This window comes from Polyodon spathula, chromosome 14 (assembly GCF_017654505.1).
Source record: "Polyodon spathula isolate WHYD16114869_AA chromosome 14, ASM1765450v1, whole genome shotgun sequence".
NCBI classification, from domain to species: domain Eukaryota; kingdom Metazoa; phylum Chordata; class Actinopteri; order Acipenseriformes; family Polyodontidae; genus Polyodon; species Polyodon spathula.
This window is the reverse complement of record NC_054547.1, coordinates 3,664,377-3,685,913: the sequence shown is the minus strand read 5'-3', so window position 1 is coordinate 3,685,913 and position 21,537 is coordinate 3,664,377. Positions and strand designations below refer to the sequence as shown.

At 40.0% G+C, this 21,537-nt stretch overlaps 1 protein-coding gene across 2 annotated transcripts in view; it reads right to left on the bottom strand.

Moving 5' to 3' along the window:
- LOC121326993 (FAS-associated factor 1-like) overlaps window positions 1-21,537 on the bottom strand; it is an 84,680-nt gene that overhangs the window by 60,847 nt on the left and 2,296 nt on the right. The window contains exons 2-6 of one of the 2 annotated variants that reach the window (XM_041270709.1): window positions 18,539-18,607; window positions 9,422-9,468; window positions 4,489-4,721; window positions 3,225-3,316; window positions 3,025-3,116 (exon numbers count right to left, since the gene is read on the bottom strand). In XM_041270709.1, the coding sequence (XP_041126643.1) occupies window positions 3,025-3,116; window positions 3,225-3,316; window positions 4,489-4,721; window positions 9,422-9,468; window positions 18,539-18,607 (533 nt within the window). Of the gene's footprint in view, window positions 1-3,024; window positions 3,117-3,224; window positions 3,317-4,488; window positions 4,722-9,421; window positions 9,469-12,750; window positions 12,848-18,538; window positions 18,608-21,537 lie in introns of those variants that run through there. The other variant, XM_041270707.1, reaches the window with a different exon arrangement.

Below are 21,537 nucleotides of genomic sequence, written 5' to 3'. Positions count from 1 at the left end.
CTCTGTAACAATTCTATTATCGCAGGCAGCACCTGAGTAAACACTGTAGTTTTGAGACCTTGTACTTGGTATTGCACACTGCTTCCAGATTCCACTCTCTGCAAATCCAGAGATTGTTAACCAACATAATTAAAAACAAAGCAGCGGGCTCTAAATGACAAGTTTCACTGATCTTCAGCGAATGGTTTTTTTTGGTTTGATTTTTCCACAGTAGCATTCCACACTGGTCTACGGACTTTATAGCCATCCTGTCTAATAAGATCTCTATATAAAACAATAACACTTTGCTGTATGTTTCCAGGAATCAGGCTTGTTTTACCAAGCAGAGCCCAGCCCTGTGCTAAATGCCCTGGTTAGTGGTGATAATTACACGCTGCACACCCCTACTTGTCAGGAACGACCTCTCTCAGCTCTTCAGGCGTTTGAAGAGATTGTAGGCTTCCTTGTTTAATGGCTAGTGCTGCTATTACTGTGATCCCTGCAATTTAACAGCTTGCAGCATCATTACAGGACACACAATGCAGCTACTTTGTTCCAGGTCACCTTTCAGACAGAACAAATAAATATTGTTTAATGAGTTGTTTGAGAGTCACCCACGGTGCAGGTCAGGCTTCACACCTTTTGGGCAATGAGAAGAAAACAGACTTGCCAGTAAAAAGAAATTGCAGCTTAGATTGTAGAAGCTCATTGTTTGGACTCTCTCCCAGAAGATGCACAGCACTGCAGACTAATTTGTAATAACTATCAGAGAAGACCTTGATTAATCCATCACTCCCATTTAGCTCTTGGTCAGCGCTGTAACAGACTGATTTTATTGTAAAATACTACATGTAACCCCGTTTTATGTAGGAAAGGTGTTCTACTGATAAGAGACATGATCAAATGTATACATTACCTGGATGTGTTTTTCACAAGCTACCCACTATATTTATAGTATTATGTTTTTGTTGCCTTTGGCAAAACTGACAACAATGACAACCATGATGGAATCAGCAAGAATCAGCCGTTCAGCCTTATGCTTTATAATTAATGTAGTGAAGAAACGAAGGAACGCTAACTTATTTTTTCATTGCTTTTCTTCTGTACTGCATCAGATATTTATTTTCCCCGGGAAACCCCTTTGTATTGGAAAGCACAGCGACAGTTGGGTATGATTGAACTCTTTCTAAAGTCTGCTAGAAAAAGCACAAGCAGGGTTTCATTAGCCAACACTGCCATCTAGTGTTTTGCTTTTGGACGTACACGTCTCTAACAAAAAATATTGTGAGACACCAGCAGAATTCCAAAAAATAAAAAAGGGAACTAAACAACTAGTACTGAAGTTTAGGTAGGAAAATGTATTTTTACTACAAACCTCTACACTGTTCAAGGTATAGATAGTTGAACGTTTGTGCAGTATTGTAGTCAATACACAAATGAAGACGCCAGCAAAGACAGTGCGTTCACTGAGTTTTCTTTATATAAGAAATACAATGAAATACAAGAAAAGAAAGCTAAACAAAAACATAAATTAAATTCAGAGAATTGCTTAACAACGCAGGAGCATTTGGAACTGTGCGTTTCATTCCGGTCATTCTGACGTTGCAAATTAAAGAACACAAAATAGATTCCATAACGAAATCTGACATTAAACGTTGTGTTTTTCAACGTTTTTCAATGTTAGAATTCTTAGCACTTATAAGAAAGGGGCAACGCCACGCAAAAAAAAAAAACAGTAAACCAGCCTAACATACTAATATATATTACAGTGCAAGTATTTGGAATTTGTATGCACTATAAGATACTGAAGCTATTTAATTGGTTATCCTAGGGCAGGGCTTCCCTGGTCCTGGGTACCCAATGTTTCTGCTGGCTTTCATTCCAATTCAGCTCTCAATTACTTAACTTGACCCTTAAACGAATGGATAGTTTGCTTAATTAGACCTCAAAAAGTTGTAGATTTCAAATTTCTTATAAAATGTTACAGCTAACTTGAAATTTGCAACTGTTTAACAGCTGAAAGCAAGTAAAAAGGTATAATTAAACTAATTATTAGTTCAATTAAGGGTCTAGTTAAGTAACTGAGAGCTGAGCTGGAATGAAAACCAGAAGACACAGGGCATCCCCAGGACCAGGGTTGGGAAACACTGCTATAAGGGGCAATCTTTCAGCTGTTACTTGGTGCTGAAAGAGTTCTCTAAGAATAATTTTGTTTGTTTTTCATTGAGCAGTTAGCATTTCTGGACTGACTGGCTGTGGGTTTGACCAAAGGTTTCACATGGACGCAGTAGAGATTTCAAGGAAATCAGTACTTTTTTTTTTTTTTTTTTTTTTAATACCAGCATATTGTGAAAGCGATGCCGTGCTACACATCAGTTCACACGGGGCATCTGAATCCTTTTTCTGACTGCTGGATTGCAGCCGTGACAGAGCATGCAGTTTTGGTACACATTTACAAATAATAATAATAATAAGCTTTATTTTTATATAGCGCCTTTCATAGTGGACCACCATCACAAATGCTTTAAAAGATACAAGAGTAGGGTGCATGAACTATGCATCAGCTGCAGAGTCACTTACAAGAACATCTCACCCGAAAGACGCAGCACATTAAGTGACTTGCTCAGGGTCACACAAGGAGTCAGTGGCTGAGCTGGGATTTGAACCAGGTACCTCCTGGTTACAAGCCCGTTTCTTTAAACGCTGGACCACACAACCTCCTATAACCAATTAAACCTGCACCCAGACCCCGAAGTAGATCATTATCTCATTTTACCTGTTAAACCTGGAGTGGAATCGCCATCCAGGACCGTGACTGGACACCCCTGCTTTAAGCGCAGCGTAAAAACCAGGACCAGGAATGAGGCAGTCTTAGGACATAGAGTATGGAATGGGTTACCAATCCACGTTGTTGATGCTGGATCGCTGGGATCCTTTACTTGGCAGCGTTTTGAGAACAACCATTAACTGAGTACCAGACGAGCACTGATGCACTTGTGAAGGCTCACTGGTTCCACTGTGCAAGTGTAGAGTAACAGTTCTTACCCGGATTGACTTGTTGTGACTGTTGGCGCTATGTCTGGCGTTAATACATAGAGGCTGTTATTCTTGGGCAAATGCAGACTTCTCAAAACAGTCTGAAAACAGGAGAGAACTACCGTTAGATGAAAACAAGGGGAAGGTTACAGCTTGCATTTAAAGTTTATAAATGCTGAAGCTCCGTCACCAGACTCCCACGGACTCACGCTGTCGGTGACGTCTCCCGTCTTCCAGCCCTTCAGCTGCATTTTTGACACAGGGACATGGAGTTCAGTTTCCAGGATCTGTTTAATTTCACCTGTTGACGAGAGAAGGAAAAAAAGACAGTTTAGCTAATTATATCTATTAAAAAAAAAAAAAAGCTTACTGTGCTAAGGAACGGCCGTGCCAAGCTTCATCAGGATGTGGGAATCTGAAGACAAGGTTACAAGAGTGACATTTATTGGAGGCTGCACTATATCCTCTCCGTGGGATAATAACTGCAGTGAACTACTCTACAAGTATTTGTTCCAACATTATTCTGCCTTACCACAGAAATCCACACGAGGGCACCAACTGTCCTTCTTAGAAACAGCAGCTCACAAAACTGCAGTGAAGCCAGGTCAGTATCCCTCTCTCCTTACTGTATTAACACCACATTGAAAAGGTCTCAGACCATAATTATTATAGTTTAAAATGTGCTGTACATGGGCGGAATATGGTAGACTGCAAAATGGAAACTAAACAGAAATCGTGGGTCCAAATATGTCATCTTGAGATCTTGAAATACCTCATTATCTCAAGAGCGAGGTACAACAGCACACCAGTGACTGACAATAGCCCCCGACAATGTGAGTGTCCCAGAGCTCAGCCAGCCTGCAGCAGAAACAGATTGTGCATTCAGCAAGCTCCCACCTACTTTAATCTGTGGTTTACAAAGGTGTGAAAATAGTTCAAACAGACTATTACCACTGTGTTACCAAGAACCAACACACTGAAATTAGAAGCAAAGCCACCACTTTTACAGAAACCTGTATAGATTTCCTTTTCCCAGCAGCAATTTATTTATTTATTTTTATTTATTAATGATCAGATCCGTGTAATGATTTGACTTGCAACCAATGTTGGTATTTCCAAGAAATCTCATAATTAATGTATAGCATGACACAGTGGCTTTGTGTGACTGCAGAAAAGTTGCTGCACAATGAGCCGAGAGCTAAGCCATGAAAACAACACAGCTCGTTGCAGTTCACTGAAGGGTTCTTCAATGCAGTATAAGTGTGTTTTATAATTGGCATGAACATACAGTCTCAAAATCTCATTTAATGTTTGTCTTTTAACAAAGTAGTCCATCATTGAATGATTATTTGATCTTCTCATGCATCATACAAGTAGCCATCAGAACCATATTGTACTTTGGTCTGCATAATGCAATACGTATTGTATCACTACATTTTAGTTACACCCTTACCCTTTGCCTGTGTGTCTTACCCACTGAGCTGGACTCCTCCAGCACCACATCCACGTTCGTGCTGCGGTACTCCACACAGAAGTTGAGCATGCGTGGCTGCCTCTCCACGACGGCCCCACGCACCGGCACCACGGGGCAGAAGGCGGAGGCTGAGGTGGAGGGTGGTGAGGAGGAGGAGGAGGGGGCAGTGGCGACGGAAGGCTGGCTACCCGGATCATATGCCGGACTTTGAGCCGTCTCTCTGGCAAAATCACTGCAAACAAACAAACCGATAGTGTTAACAGATGGCTTCTCTAGTGGTCTGAACTTGAGTTCTGTTTGGAAATCCCTGACCATTTGTGCCAGGAATAATGCTGAGATCAGTCACCCAGAGAGGTCAAGAAGTTAGGCAAGGCAATCCTGTTTAAAAAAAACTGCAAGAAAAACTGAAGCCTATTGCATGATAAAGTGTGACCAATAGTCTCCATCACCTCTTACACAGTTAACTGGCATGATCCATTGGCCAAATAATGTGTTTCTGCAACGCAGAGTCCTACTTTCAATGTGAAACCTGCCTTGCCAGTAGAGATGTCATGAAATTTTCACACAACAGTAACAGTAGATATCACAGTACAAGACAATACATTATACAGAACTGCAGAAACTGAATCTTGAATACTTCACACAAAACAGAAGACCAGTAAATTAACTATGTGTGCTCATTACTGTATATATGATGGTAAAATCCAGTTATTTGAACTGGGGTAAAATAAAGAAGAAATACCAGTCATTCTGTATCGGTATTAAATGGACAGTATTTGGAATGCACTGCACTTGTAGGGTGCCTTGCTTATTGTATTGACTGATGTAGTGGAAAAACAAAACTTTTCTTGATGGAAAAATATCTTACTGGAGGGTAGGCATTTGGAAAGTTTGTAACCAATTACAAGGTATTAAATACTCAAAGAAACTTAAAAGTTTAGACTGCTGCCTTCCTGAGTTTTGATTTACACTTAAATCCAAGGGACAGTGTGGTTTCCTGTGGAAGTCTCTTAATGATCCCATTAAGAGGAGCTTGGGTACAGCTGGTCACACAGGCAAAAGAGCAAAAGAAAAAGGAAGAAAAAAGAAATTGCATTGGTAACAAAAGGTAGAACTTCATCAGTGAAAGAAGAAGGAGAAGAGTGTAGATTTGGTGATGTGGATGGATGAGACTCAACCACAGTCACCAAGGCCAGCATATTAACTTGGTATATAAACCAATAACAACCCCTAACTTTATTTCTGTATCTACTTGTTCTGTTATTAATAAGTTATGTATCTATATCGCACAAGGCTAGTCCGATGTGATACAACAGTTAGTTCACAAAGGGAGAGGGTACAGCTGTAGAATACACCCCTGGGGTTTGTTTAATAGACATCCCAGTTTCCTTATTTAGATAAAGACCTGTTTGTTTTACTGGTAACACCTGTATAATACAGTAGACATGCAATGCTTGATATTGATTCAGACACAGTCACTTAGTAGCAAACAATGGGATGCCATTTACATGCAAAGAAATGCAGTGTCACTTTCTAATCCTTTCCACTGGTTAGCTACTAATCCACGCTCTTGAGTGACTGCAGCTACAGCGAGAAGCCTACTTTCACAGACCCTGGTTGGCACTGATCTTTACATACATTTCTACCATATAGTATTCATAACACTATTATACTGTATCTTTATTTCAAAACCAGGATTTCTTTCATTTTATACCTTATAGTTATGGTACAAATTCTTTGACATATTTGCCTGGCATACTGTATTTTTTAAACTCCAAGGTAGAAAAATGACTGCTGATGACTTACATTTCCGAAACTTCCCAGGCTTGAACAGCAGTAGTACAGATTTGCTTCAAGTTGAGTCAGTGGGTTAAATAAAAATTGAACATTGTATTTGAATCAATACGAGTAATCATTCTGTATTCATAATGAGGGGTGTTTGTAGTTTAGAATTGCTAAATGGTTAGAATGTTTCCTATAAGGTTACCCATGGTCCAGTATGGGTGTAAGTCTTATGTGTTTGTATGCTAGTAAGAGTACAGTAAAGGGCAATTTACTTCTCATTAAATATATTAAATGTCTGGTTTCTTAGACCCTGATTAGTAAAAAAATATTGGATTACTTTAGCTAAAATTAATGATTAATGAAAATTAAGATTAATGCTAATCTAGGCCTGTGAAACCAGCCAGACACGTTTATTAAAAATGTGCAGTTACAGCATCATTTTTAGACTTAAACATTTGTTGCAGTAAATATGCCCATAGTGGGACAGCCACAAAAATTAAGATACTTTGTGCAGTACCTTCTTGCAATGAAAAACGTGAGCGATGCAACATTCGAAGTGGCCAGTGTGCTGCGAGCGCCTGACGCGGGTGGGGTTGTCAAGCTGGTTGCTAGCAGACTCCACACTGGCACCCATGGCAGAGAGCCTGTCTGGAGGACAGGCGAGTAAAAACCCACAGAGCAGCCTCGCTCTGAAAACGAGCTTGCCAGCAACAACACAAACATTTCAGTAGGCAGAGTAAACAGGCTCTACACCGCGGAGAATACAGGACAGGCCGAACAGGCGCTCAATTGTCTGATATACAGAGAAAACAACTGACCACTGCTCAAATCACAGACACAAACAGCTTTCTCTCCTGGTATCTGGGGGCTCGAATTCCCCGCGGTGCACTCCGCCCCCCCCACCCACCCCGCAGTAAATCATTTCTTTTCTCCCTGCCGGCTCTGACAAAAGCCTCTCTTTTCCTCTGGGTCAGCAGATACTACAAGCAAAGCGTAGCGGGGTGCGGGGGCCACATACAAAGCAACTATTTATCTTCTTTTATATTTTAAAAGGTTAAAGCCCGAGCCCAACAGCTCACAGCAATACACTGTGAGTCTCGACCTGCTTCTGAACACTTCCATAAAAATGCAATGTTTGTTGAATAAGTCATTATTACTGGCCAGCCCAAGATTATTTTGAAAAATCTAACCTGTCACCACAAAATCCTTCTCATTATTCTCATATCGATGACTCATCAGGGTAACAACCCATTGGTCAGCCCTATTCCTAGAGCCTACGGTTTTGAAAGGTGAAAGTATTAAATCATTTCTTGGGGGGAAAAACAGGAAGCACATAGAGAACAATGTAAGCCCCAAGCAGAGCAAACTGAGATACAGTCACTACATAGAATTTAATTTCTAATACACTTGCCTTCACATTATAACTGCAGTACCATTAAAAACCCCCTAGGTGGTGATCTCGTGCTGGCAAACTCCAGAGCCTGCACGGTTTCATCGCAGTCTGCAAAGATGCTTCACTAAAGCAGTCTTCCTGCTATAATAACCGTCACCGCTGTAATTGGATGGATGGGAGCCGGAGTATCCGTTACAATTCTGTACAACACTTGGGATGCATGTTCAGATGCTCTAATTCAAGGCGGTAATTTGGAGCGTTGCATCTTATTGAAAATCATCAATGCATGCCCTTGAGAGGGCGTCAGCATATTCAATAAGAGCCCTGCGTGGGTCCCTGTTTCCCCCGGACTAGACACTGTGAAAGGCAGATTGTCTCAGGGATTGGGGAGAGTCCAGGGCACTTGCCAGGCAAGTGAGATATCCAGAGCATCTGACTGAACTGATAGTACTAGCACTGCTGGCTAGCCTCCTCCACAGACCCATTCTGTTTTCTGATATTGTTACAAGAGCTTTTAACATTCCGTGTTCGTATTCATTCACGTCACAGAATCTACAAATCGCTGTATCAGAAAGATATCATGCAAAAGCTAACGCATAAATGAAAGAAATAAAACAGATTCCACTGTACAGAAGAGTGCTTCTCTGTTCTTTAATAAGAAATTTGACAGGGTGCCGGTTTCATTTTACGTACTACAGTATACGTTTATTTCAGTTAATTCAATGTGAAAAAAATATTTGTTTTGATTTTGAAAGAATATTCAATCATGAAAAACAACATGATTTGTTCCAGTACTATTAGAAACAGCATATGAGGGCATTTTTTTAGGTTATATTTTGGACTAGATCGTTTGGGCTACTTGAAATTTCTGTCGCCCATTGCAGAGTTTCAAGAAGTGCCTCTGCTTCAGTGATCTGGTTTAATATTTCAAGCTCAGTAGCATCTGGGCACTTTTGTTTTTCTTTATTACAATTTATTAACATTTTGTAAATCGCAAGAACAAACCAGACTATATACAAACTAACAAGGAGTGCTTCAGGGTAGTACAAACACACAGTATGTCGCGTGTTGTAAGCAAATAAGGATCTAGGAGCTAGAAAACAAAACCCTTAAAGAAGGTAATACAGACATTGTTTATCTTTGGGAGTTTTTCCCAAATAGTTTTGAAAGAGATAAGTCAAGCGTTATCGTATTTGAACTTCATTGTGATACTAATAGATAAATTATGAAGTAACCTTAGTTATGATAAGCACCTTGAAGCAGGGCCAGCTTGTAAGAGCTGCAGTGTAGCCACAGTACAAGCTACAGTACAGGCCGCATGTCCAGCTCTCTCCCAGCAGGAACAGCAGTCCTGAATATACTCAAGTTGTTCACCATTACTACCTCCCTTTCAGCAAGTTCATCCACAAGTCTGTCACTTCTATCATCAGTAATCAGTAATCCTGCCTGGGAACAAAGGTGCTATTTTTCAGTATCGCAACGGATGTAGTTTTAATAACATGTATTCTGTAAATCTACTGGAGGGAAAGCTTTGCAAATAAACCAAGAGCAATGGACAAGACAACACTTCGGTCAAAATAAGATGTTCTGGAATGTTCTGAAATCTGGCAATTTTGATTGGTTGAGAGTGGCTTCATTTTTTTTGCTGTTTTTCTTGGTAGTGATTCAAGCCCTATGGTCCTGCGGGGCTCCACTTCTCACTCACCTGGCACACCTGACTCAATTACAGCAAAGCATCCCTGACTGATAGTTACCTCTGTAAGATGCCATTCTCCTGTGGGATCACTCCATTAATGGCTGCCTGTGAACAGAACAAGACAGAGAAGCACCATTAGGTATTAAAGCAAGAAAAACAAGGAAAGGACATGTTTCTGGGTATCCAGCTACACAAGCCTTCAAGTTGGGCGTTAAATCATAAATTTCATGAATGTTCAATTGAGGCATGCAACCTAAAAGCAATGGCGATCAATAACTAATTAAGGGCTTACTTCTTGCATCTCTACTACCAATATATTATTTCTGCGACAAATAAATAGTGTGTGTGCCTGGGGTGAGGATTCAACAGATTCACAACTACTGCTCAGGCCACAGGGTCTTTTCAATAATCAATTACTAAATTGCCAGTGTTTGGCATCCCCAAGCAGTGCAACACTGATGGGAGCTGCAGTTTCCCCACCAAGTTACTACTGCCCTGGGGAAGAGATCTATTTGTATTGCATTACAATTTTCAAACCAACAGAAACACCCTTCTGTGCTAAAGGGCGCGCTATGAAACTGAGGGACATCTGCAGCAGTAAATCAGCAGCTCCCTTTGCAGGAAAAACATTTTGGTTGTTCCAAAGGGCGTATAGCATGGCACGGATGTTATTCATGGTTGGAATGTAGTGCTGTGGGCTAGGATTTTTTTTCCTTGTTTTATTTCAATGGGAAAACTATTTGAGGCATTCCAAATGGGGCTAGCGTGGGCACTGGCACCGAGCCTGTGATCCAACGACAGTGACTGAAAACGATCTTGGGACGTTTCTTCAGCAGAAAATTATTCAAAGCATCTCCTTCTATGACAGAGGACATGCCCTGTTCATTAAGGTCAGTGGAATAGAGCAGTTCACACTGTATGCTGTGCGTCCCACGTTCAAACGGCAACAGCACTGAAACTCTGCCCCCACACAGCAGCGATGGCAGCAAGCTGCTGTTCTCATGCTTAATACATACAGTACTTACAAACCTGAACCCACACTGCCAGTCTACAGAATATACAGCTGTAGAGGCAACCCAATATATTACCAACATACCAGCACCTTGATTGATCAGAGTACCCATTTAGATACTATATTATTAAACACAGTAGTCTAAGCACATAGCTCTTGTCTGTATATATTACAGCTGATTTCTTTAAATTGAAAAGTGACAGCAATGTTTTAAAGCTTTGAATGTAGCCTTATACTACAAGAAAATACTGTACTGAAAGAAAACTTAGTTATTTTGATGCGAAACTTCATTAAACTCACATTTCCTCTGGCTTTTCTAAATGTAGCACTAATGAGTGATTTATACAGTAGTTATGGGTGAAATACCCACAGCAGGGGTGGACAGAGTTGTTAATGCCAGCCCTGCTCTAAATTGTTTAACTGAAACAGACACCCAGAGAATGGTGAAAACCAGCATTCAGTACAAGTATGGCAAGTATAGGACTTTACCAAAAATGTGTACCGCCCAATAGAATGGAACCTGCTAAGTTGTCCATCCTGCCCTTCTCAGCACTTTGATTCCTCTCCCAGGTCCTCGTATATAATATTTTTAAAGTAGAATTTTTCTCACCTGATAAAAAGAAATTCTCATTTAGCTAACCTCAACAGTCATTAAATGCCATTTTAAATAAACACATAAATATATAAATAAATGTAGCATTCTACAAACATGTTCCCTCAAATGTAAATGTTCAAATACATTGTTAAATAATCCTGCAGCTGGACTACAATGTTAAAAGGACACAGGGACTGAAGGACTACCTTGAAGTTTAAGCTGTCTGTTTTATTAGAAAGACTTTGTGGAGTGAAGCGGCAGAAGCCAATTACTGTAATAGACAGTAATTGAAGTAGCATAATGAATCCAATTTTGGTCAGCAAACAATATCAAAAGAACATGTCCAGGGCTAATTTATTAAATCATGTGTAAGATGCAGATGAAAATTAAAACATTTTACAGAGTAAATGAAAATGGAAAGAAATTTACCGGACTGGCATTTAGTACGTTGAACTTACTGCTGTGCAATATGTTGCTAATTAGTAAACAAGATTTTGGTCCTGTTTTTTTTTAAATTTGCAATGCAAAACTGCATCAATTAAAAAAACATATTCTAATTAAACAAATTCACTGCCTGCACAGATAAAATGTTGCAGAACCAGGGATATGGTTCAAGTCTTGATTTTGGCATCTTGAGTCATACTGTTCGTTTATAACAGAAACAGTAACTGCTCATAGCCTTACAGACAGCACAGAATTCTACATGGTGAAATCAATGTACAGATCTTCATTCTAAATCTGTATCTACTTGCCCAAGCATTGTGCCCATGCCTGCAGTATAAAAGAGTTTGGATGTTTTGCAAGCCACCATCCCTTTGTGATGTTCACACAATCAGAGCATTCATACATTCGATTAACACATGCTGTACAGTACTATGGTGGCCTTTTCTTGTTTGTTTTAAATTATGAAACAAAAACAACGAACAAGACATTGTAAAAAAAAAACCTTCTCAGAAATCAGTTCCCTTGTAGCAGTGGTTGTCTTGTTTCTTGTTGGATAACAAGGTGTGTGACCACTTCTAAATATTAGGAAATAAAGCTGGACGACCATGTTATATAAAGCAGCTGAACCACAACGTCACAACTGACTGTGCAGCAGAGAAGGCCCACAGCAATTATCCGTAACAGGGCTAAACCACAGCATCAACTGTAGTGCAAAACAAATTTGGTGCATGGACCGGAGCAGGTTAGGATAGAGTGGACTGGACATACCCTGATGGGGGTGGTGGGGGGGTTAGAAAGCTGAGTAGGACATTTCATCATTCATCAGGCAACTGTAGTTGTAATGTTAAAAGAACCCCTACCCATAGGACAAGATTTAGTAGCCAAGTTATTACAGAACTCATTTAGTGCACAACCAGCATAAAATAAGCATGCACATCTTGGGGCTGGATTGCAACTGCACTGAAACAAGAAATGCAAGGTCGTTCTGGCACACAAATGCTAGGTCGGATTTCACAATAGGTGATTTTGTTTTACACTAGGGAATAATGACACAAACCCCCTGCAGTGAACTGTGCATGGGAAAACATATTTACAGCCTTCTTATGAGTAATTAACGTGTTTATAACCAACCCTGCCACGCCACACTGGAATGTTCAAATGAAAAACTAAACAAAAAAGCAGTGTTAAATATTTGCTTTGTTCTTGCATTCTACAATAAGGCAACAAACAAACATGAATGCAAGCTTTTGTTTTGGAGAAAGAAAAATATGCCTTCATATTGCAAGAGCCACAATGGATCCGTCAAAGTGCTATTTAAAACACATGGTTAGTGTACCTGTTTCCTCATCTTCATGACTGGCCTCGTCAACTAAGCATTGAAACTGTATTGAGCTCAACAATGATTCATCCAGAACAGCCCAGCACAGCTTCCTCAGATTGTTAGCAGCGGGGCTGGACTCACAGTAATCAGTTAGGCAGAAGTTGGGCAGTTCCAGCTGTTTTGCACCTGCATGGCAGTGAGGTATTGGGTTAAAGTGATTGGAGCTGACAAAATAACCCCATGTTTTCCACGCCATACACATCCATTCACTAAATACTGTAGGTCTAAAATGTGTAGTTTTGATAGAAACATGTATTTCTATTTTAAAATGACATATGGTACCGCTTTAGGTTCACTCAAAATTTCTGTTGGATACAAATTGATTAGCAGAATTTAAACAAGGGCTAACCAATGCTTGAAAATCCATTTCCTTACCTCTATTAGCTTTTTAACATTGTTACTGGATCAGCTTTTACTGTGCCGCGAACCTTTTGGTCATCGTTTATGTTTCTTCACCTGCACAATTTTTTTTAAAGTAGATAAACTGCTGCATTACCACAATTAGGTACCAAAAGGCCACAGCAACCTTTTCTAAAAAGATAATAGTAATAATAATAATCATCTGCACCATTGATCCCACTGGGAATGGCAAAAAATTGCTGTCCATATTTTTTGCAATAATGAAAATATAAAAGCAGAGCTTCTCCGATATACTGGACTGCATCGTCTAAATGGCCTTTATTATTATTATTATTATTATTATTATTATTACAGATGAAAAGCGTTTAAACGCACCCTGCCTTTACACCTTTTGTGTAATCTTGATGACAGTCACCATGGTGCGGTTTTGCAACATGATGTGCCCCTGGACCTAGTCCACAGTCTAACACTCTGGGGTAAACTGAAGGAACATCACATTCAAGCACCTAGTCACTTATTCCCCATGGCCACAGACCAATCATTTACAGTATCCCCTCCAGACATGCCTTGCATGAGCGAGCCTTGCCTAGGTTGCCTTCATTTCAAGGTTAACCTGCCCTAGTAAAAAGGACATCCAAGTGAAATACTTGAAGTGGAGCCGCTTGTTATTCAAATTGATCTTATACAGAGATAAAGACAACTCTGGTGTAGTTGTAGATGTGCTTGCTTTTTCATCTCACTGATAAACAAGCGACATTCATAGAAACCTGCAAATTCTAAGAAGTGTTATTGCAGACTCGAGCACCACAAAGAGGGCAGCTGTACCGTGCAGGATGGTGGTGTCTGTGTTGCACATTAGGGGTCAAAAGGTTACAGCCTCATATTCCACCTGTAATAGTGACACCAGGAAACCATTTCAGATGCCCTCCTTCCAAAGCAACACAAAAGGAAATTTTCTCTCTCTCTCGTTAACTCAAGACTTTCATTTCGCTGGTCTTCTCAAAGGGGAGGCTAGGCTATTGACCTTGGCATGGTTCCTTACCCAAGTGCATGGGGAGGCCTTATTGGACATCACCTCTGAAAGCAAAAAACAAAAAAGGCCAACCACAGTAATACTCAGAAGAAAAACGCACAATTAAAGCTGCCGTGCCCAACATTCACATTCAGGTTTGTATTCTCTTTAGTGCTAACTAGCAAAGCTGAATGAAAACATAGACTCAACTCTACAGCTAGTTCTAGACTGTATAAGGTGCAGTACAATATAACTGGATACCCCCACCACCCATCACGAGCGGTCAGAGCAAGGATGAGACTCAGGATAAGATGAGATGGACACCTTCAGCAGATTTTCTTCCCTAACCCTGCATTCAGATCACACCTAGCCTACAGTAGATGATCCACCCCGCTCTCCTAGCAGAAGTGGGGGCCCAGAACACCAGGGTGACATTTTATAATTTTTATAGCAACTTTTTGTAGAACGAGAAACAGCTGCTTGTTTCGCCTTTTGTTTACATGTCATTTTGTAGTGATGAGATGTACTCGTGGAAATCAGAATACAAAACGAGGCAATGATAGGTATAACGGCAGTTCTGGAAAGATTGAATAAACCAATCAGTGTTCATCAAGACACTCGCAATGACAAGTTACTTATGAAAAGACTGAAGAAACCATTTGAATTTAAGTTTGATGATGATGATGAGTTTATCAGGTTATAAAACAGAACTGAGTTCTTTTAAGAGAAGCTCCCATTCCTTTAGGCAGATCATTTATAATGGGAAAAATCTGTTTCAACACATGTGTTCTCTTAGAAGGTGTTCCTATACATGGACACTACTGGATGCGAATGCAGCTCACAGTGACCCTGCATTTTCCCTGTTCTGAAATTCTATTGGTTGAGAAAATTAAGGCTATATCTTGGGAACCACTTGTCTGGTTCTGCTGTGCATGGGAATGCACTGGTTCTGTTCTACATGAAATAGATTTAGGCTTAGTGACCTGTTTTTGTTTTCCAGAACAGCACACAAAACCACCGATGATGAAATGAATGCACACTAACACTGTTGTCCAAATCTCCATTCAATGATTCATTTCATACTCAAAACGCTACTGTTTTGGGCGTGAACAGTTATTCATTCTGTGGTTCAAGCTGTGCGTGAGTAATCCTTTGCTTACACTTTACATAAAATCAACACACATTACACCACAATGCAACTAAAATACCACAATTCTTCCAGCCAGATGTACAGTACTTCACCACAGAATGTACAAATTTAATAAAGCTTTCAAAATGCCTACAGTAGTAATATCCCTGGACCTTGTACCATCATACTACAGAAGGATTAAGACAGCCATTGAGAAGAATTTCTTCAGTTCTGTGTCTTCATTTTATATTAGTCTCTTACTACGACTGATCTCTTGTAATATCACATACTTGGTTTAAAGTGCATAGAGTTCATAAAATAATGCATTGCCATCATTTTGTAGGTCTCACGTGTTCCTGCATGAAAGACACACACATTACGGTAAAGGTGAATTTGATTTTTATTGGTATTTATTTTTTTTTTTTAATTTATTGACCACTCCTGGCAGATACTTCCCTGCAACACTTCCAATTCACCGCATTTTACTTCCAGAGGTCGCAATCGACATTAAAAACATCTGTCATAGGAAAAGCAGCGTTTGGTACATGGTCCACCCTGATAAAAGTTTACCATAGTAAATGTGCAGCAAAATTTAATAATGCACAGTGGACTCAACCCAGTAAAAAAACAAACTGCGCTTTGTACCGCTGTGTCATCTGGTCCCTGTTTAACCAGTAAACCAAACAAAACATTGTCAAACCAGTACACCTGGCACTGCAATAACATAAGTGAAAAAAAAAAGTTAAACTGCAGGCAACTTTTAGGATGGAGTTGTACCACATGAAATCCATCTGAAATGTGCAGGTGGGGGTACTCTAAACACTTGTTAATCCGCTGCCCCCTCTCCCTGCACAGAGTGCTTTTTGTTAACTAATTCAAGCTAACAGCACCGCAGAGGAACTGCAAGTCATCACATTTACAGGTGCGCCTAACCACCGCTTCTACTGCGCTGCTTGCTTTGAACGCCTGCCAGCAAGAGAACTGGAGACGGCTAAATATAGAACCCATTTCTAGATAAAGGGCTACTTTGTAAAAAAATTAAAATTAAAAAAAACTAGCTTTTTCAGCAATCCAAATGTTTATGGGCTTGCACTCGAGGGCTGAAAGTTGGAAGTTAAACGTGTACGAGGTATTTAATGGTGTTAGTGTCCGCTACAATTTTTTTTTTTTTTTTTTTTTTTTTTTTTTTTTTTTTTAAGTATGACATATTCAAGGAGGCCGTGACCTTGTCAATTCTGAAAATCTCTGCTGTAGGTGTTCTCGTTATAACCAAAAAGGTGACCCTTTGTTTTCGTTTTGCTTCCTGACCTACACCAGAGCTCGAAGTCGTTTTTTATAACCTCCACTTGCTGAAAGTAGTCGTTGCACCATGGCCAGCTGGCTGTTACAAGGAGGTAAAGCTTACACGGCAGAACGATGAGTTGTGTTTACAACAAATGTAATAACTTTACTGTACCCTGTGTTCCCAGAATCAATCCGAAGGGTAATGAAACCGAAAACACCTGACAAATTGTTTGTGAATAGACCATCGTCACATCTGTATCACCGCCAATGATCTCTCCCCTGCAACTATGTCTATGGACTGTCAGAACTGTGGTACTACGAAGAGCTGGGAGTTTTAATAGAAAAAATCTTGCTTTCCACTCACAAGTACAGCCAAGATTCATTTGTCATAAAGTTTGGCTTAAAAAATAAAGAAATCCAAACCTGTTTATTTTTTCTGACATGAGACCAGTAGCGATTTAAAACATATACAGCCTCCTGTATAACCTTGTACACAGTCTAGTTTGTTTACATTCCAGATTATCTAAAATAACTGCCAGTGCACGTGACTCTCACTACATTTCAACTGTGTGGTTGAAACAACTGGGTTAAAATGAATAAGTCATTTTAGTGGCTATCCGTTCTCTTTTTTTTTTTTTTTTTATATTGCCCACTGTGAGGATCAATGGAAAATTGCAAGTCTCACAGAGATCATTTTCAAATGTTCTGGTATTGAACATTACAGAAAGTCCAGTCTGACTAGCTTTCGGAAGTCAGTAAAAACACACCTTGCTCGCATACACATTAAAAAGAACACCTCATTATAGCTTCTCCTAAAGAGCTCAGGAACCCATAATCGTCTACCCAAACTCTGTCTGTCTGTGTACCGAACACGTGACCTGGCTGTAACACTGCATGTACTGTAAACTTAGATTACTATCACCCCCATATCTTCCAGCAGCCGAGCCACCTGCCCTACGCTCTCAATGCAGGACAGTGAGCAGGAAACAAACCAGGTGCACACCATCAAGAAGAAGACATAACAGGGGTGTCTGCCAAGAACAAAACAACAACAACAGTGTATATCGATTGCAATGAACTACAGTCAGAGTACAAGCTACAGGTGATAGGGTGGTTAATACAGAGGTGGGGTGCTCAATCACGGTCCTGCAGGACCACTGCACTTCAGATTTAACAGGTAAAAATGACATAATTAACTACTTCAGGATCTGGATGGAGGTTTAATTGGTTCAATGAAAACCACTTAAAACAGGGCTGGAATTGACGCCCCTGATACAGATGATAGGAATAAAGATGGTCGGCAGCATAGCGCTGACTGCAAACGTCTCAGACAGTTTTAAAGATGTAGCGTTTGTCATGAAAATCACCCAAAACATTTTGAGGATCAAACTTCTGTGTGTTAGTATAGACCTATGACCACAAAACACCTTGCAATTAAAGTCTGATAGTGTAAAAAAAAAAAAAAAAATTCTGGAATAGCCCTAGAGCCTTCTGTCTTCCTAGAAGTTTGTCAATCCGGGTACAAAGTAAATCCAGTGATAATTTAAAATTAAAACCCTCCTGACTTTGACAGGGATATAGAATATTCTTCCACCTGCACATGCAATAAATATCAGTCTCGGTTTACCCGAACAAACTGTGCATAATATTCCTTGTTACCTGCTCTGCATCTGCAGGGGGCAGTATTTGCCACAATCCAAGTTTCTGATGAGCAAGGAGTAGCATACGCTTTTCCATCCTATTACTGTGAATCTCACGTAACACCCTCATTCACTTTTCTATTGCTTGCATCTATATATCCACCCAGTTAAAACCATTCCCCTATGCCCAATGTAAAACCAGCCACTGTGCAAACCCAGTGGAACTACAGTATATGAGTAAATCATGTCAGTCTAATACTCTGGGAATCACTTGTGTAAACCTAAACATGTTCGGGGTTTCTTTTCATTTTTACTTACCACTAAATCCCAGTTATTCTGTTCCAGCAAAGTGATGGCTTCCACTATGTTGTCCATTCCTGTACATGCCTAAAAGAAAAAAAATAGAGAAATGTGTCAGCATGGAGTTCTTCTTCTCTAGCATTATATTTTACCCAAAGAGTGAATAATTAAAACCAAGGCTTTCAAATGTATTTATTACCTACATGAGCTTGTATCACTAGGCACTCCTCCTTTCACTGTGATCTAAACCTCCAGGTTACTCTGCTTGATTTTCTGGTTTTTCAATTTGATGCGGGATGCAGAGAATGTAAGTGCAATGCTTTTTATTAAAATAAATAACTTTTGTTGTTGCTTTGTTGTTTCCTTATACTTACCCTGCTGGAGGTTAAATACTAAAATCAAACTGCAGTTACACCAGGAACTCCCAGAATTAGGTATCCTGACTAAGGACACCACCAAAGAATTTAAAGGAATTTAGTATAACATGGATAAAGAGCAGATACTTTTAGGACTTGCACCTCTCCTGTACTTCCTGTAGGGGTTACATTTCCACCTGCAACAGCAACGCAAAGTGGCCAGCTGACTTGATAATGAACCCGATGGCCACTCTGGCCAAACAAAATGAACAGGTGTGGTCATGCACTGCATACCCAGAGAAGGTCAAAGCCATTACACTGGAAGACAAATGATCACGGTTAAACCCCGTTAGAACACAAATTGGAAATTAACTTAACTAGCTGCTACAGTATCTAAAACAATCTATTCTGAGGGAGAAGGGTAGGAAGGGTTACATGTAAATTATGACACAAATAAAGAATTGCACATTTGTCAGAACTTAAAATATATAAAGAAAATAATTCTAGTCTTAACAAAACATTGAAAAGTGAAGTCATATTTTGACTCCCTTTTTCTCCTTAGTTAACAGTCTGTTCTTTCTCTCACACACTAATAACTCCATAGCACCGCTTTTTCTCAGAAGAGAGGAGACGGAATTAAACATCCTAAAAGAATTATTAAATGTAATGACAAACATTTCTACTGGAAATCTTTATCAATAACTAGGAAAAAAAAAAAAGACTGTCGAAAACATTTGTCACTGAATTTATTGTTTCTTTTAGTATTTTTCAATTCAGCACTATTGAGCATTTAATAGTTATCTCCAACAAAAAGACATTTTTTCAGTGCAGAAGATAATACTGGTAACACGAAAAATATTGATAATATAGTGATTATTGTTTCAGCTACACAGTAATGCAATTCTATTGTAAACCTTGAAAATGCAATGATCAGGGCTCCCGAGTGGCGTGTCTATTAAAGGCGCTCCACGTGGAGTGCAGGATGCGGCCTATAGCCTGGAGGTCGCCGGTTCGAGTTCAGGCTATTCTACTGCTGACCATGGACGGGAGCTCCTAGGGGGGTGGCACACAACTACCCAAACCAGGCTCGGAGGGGGAGGGGGCTTAGGTCGGCCAGGGTGTCCTCGGCTCACTGCGCACCAGCGACCCCTTTAGACTGGCCGGACGCCTGCAGGCTTGGCTGTAAGTAACCTGAGCTCCATTATCCTCCAAAGCTGTAGCTCTGGGTTGGCTGCATGGTGGGCCTGCAGGGTTAGTAGCGTTGAGCTGAGCTTAAACAAAATACAATTGGATATGTCAAATTGGGAGAAAAAGCGTGGTAAAATGAATTGGCAACTACTAAATTTATAAGAAAAAGAAAATGTAATGGTCATACTCACTGAATTAAAGAAAAAAAAACACACAGTACTTCTTTCACAACGAGTGAGCGCAGTTGAGTCAAATTAATATTTTATATATATATATATATCTATTCTATATATATATATATATATATATATATATAAAGAACTTGTAACTCTGGCACACAAAAAACCGTACAATTTTTCGGGCACTAATAAAAAATTATTACAAGCAAAGAAAAAAAGCCAGAAGGATTTATTTTTTTTTACTCAATAAAGAGATTAAACTGTAAAGTGACAAGCTGACACTGAATAACTTGCCTGAGTTATTTCTCTAAAGAAAAACAACCCACAGGTGTGCAACTCCCTGCTGCTGCAAGTTTCACAAAACCAGAGTGATGGGCAGCTGAGGATGTACACAAACCGATTATCGATCATCCTTCACAACCTGCGTGAAAACATTGAACTGACAAGCAAGTGACCTCAGATTTCGCTTTCCATCTTTTATGATGTGTGCTGTTACTTCCAGTGGTTCCAATTACAATTTGGAATCAAAAACTATTTTGTTATCATTTTCTTGTTCAGGAGCAGCTCTTTGTTTTTAGTTTCTTGTAACCTGCATTTCTAGGCTCGATCAGTCAAACAGTCTTTGTAGTCAACGCCATCTAGGGATCAAAGTTGTTAAAAGGCACCAATCAAGGGATGGGTATAAAAAAAATATTAAAGGCCTTGACTATCCCTTGGAGCATGGTCAAGACGATTATTAAGAAGTGGAAGGTGTATGGCACCACCAAGACCCTGCCTAGATCAGGCCGTCCCTCCAAACTGGATGACCGAGCAAGAAGGAGGCTGTTCAGAGAGGCTACCAAGAGGCCAATGGCAATTTTGCAAGAGCTACAGGCTTTTATGGCCAAGACTGGTCAAAGTGTGCATGTGACAACAACATCCCAAGCACTTCACAAATCTGGCCTGTATGGTAGGGTGGCAAGAAGGAAGCCATTACTCAAGAAAGCCCACCTTGAATCCTGTTTGAAATATGCAAAAAAAAAAAAAAAAAAAACTCAGGAGATTCTGTAGCCATGTGGCAAAAGGTTTTGTGGTCTGACAACTAAAATGGAACTTTTTGGGCAAAATGCAAAGCGTTATGTTTGGCGCAACCCCAACACAGCGAATTACCCAATGAACACCATCCCTACTGTAGTACTGCAGCATCATTTTATAGGGATGTTTCTCACTGGCAGGGATTGGGGCACTTGTCAGGATAGAAGGGAGCATGAATGGAGCAAAGTACAGAGAAGTCCTTGAGGAAAACCTGCTGCCC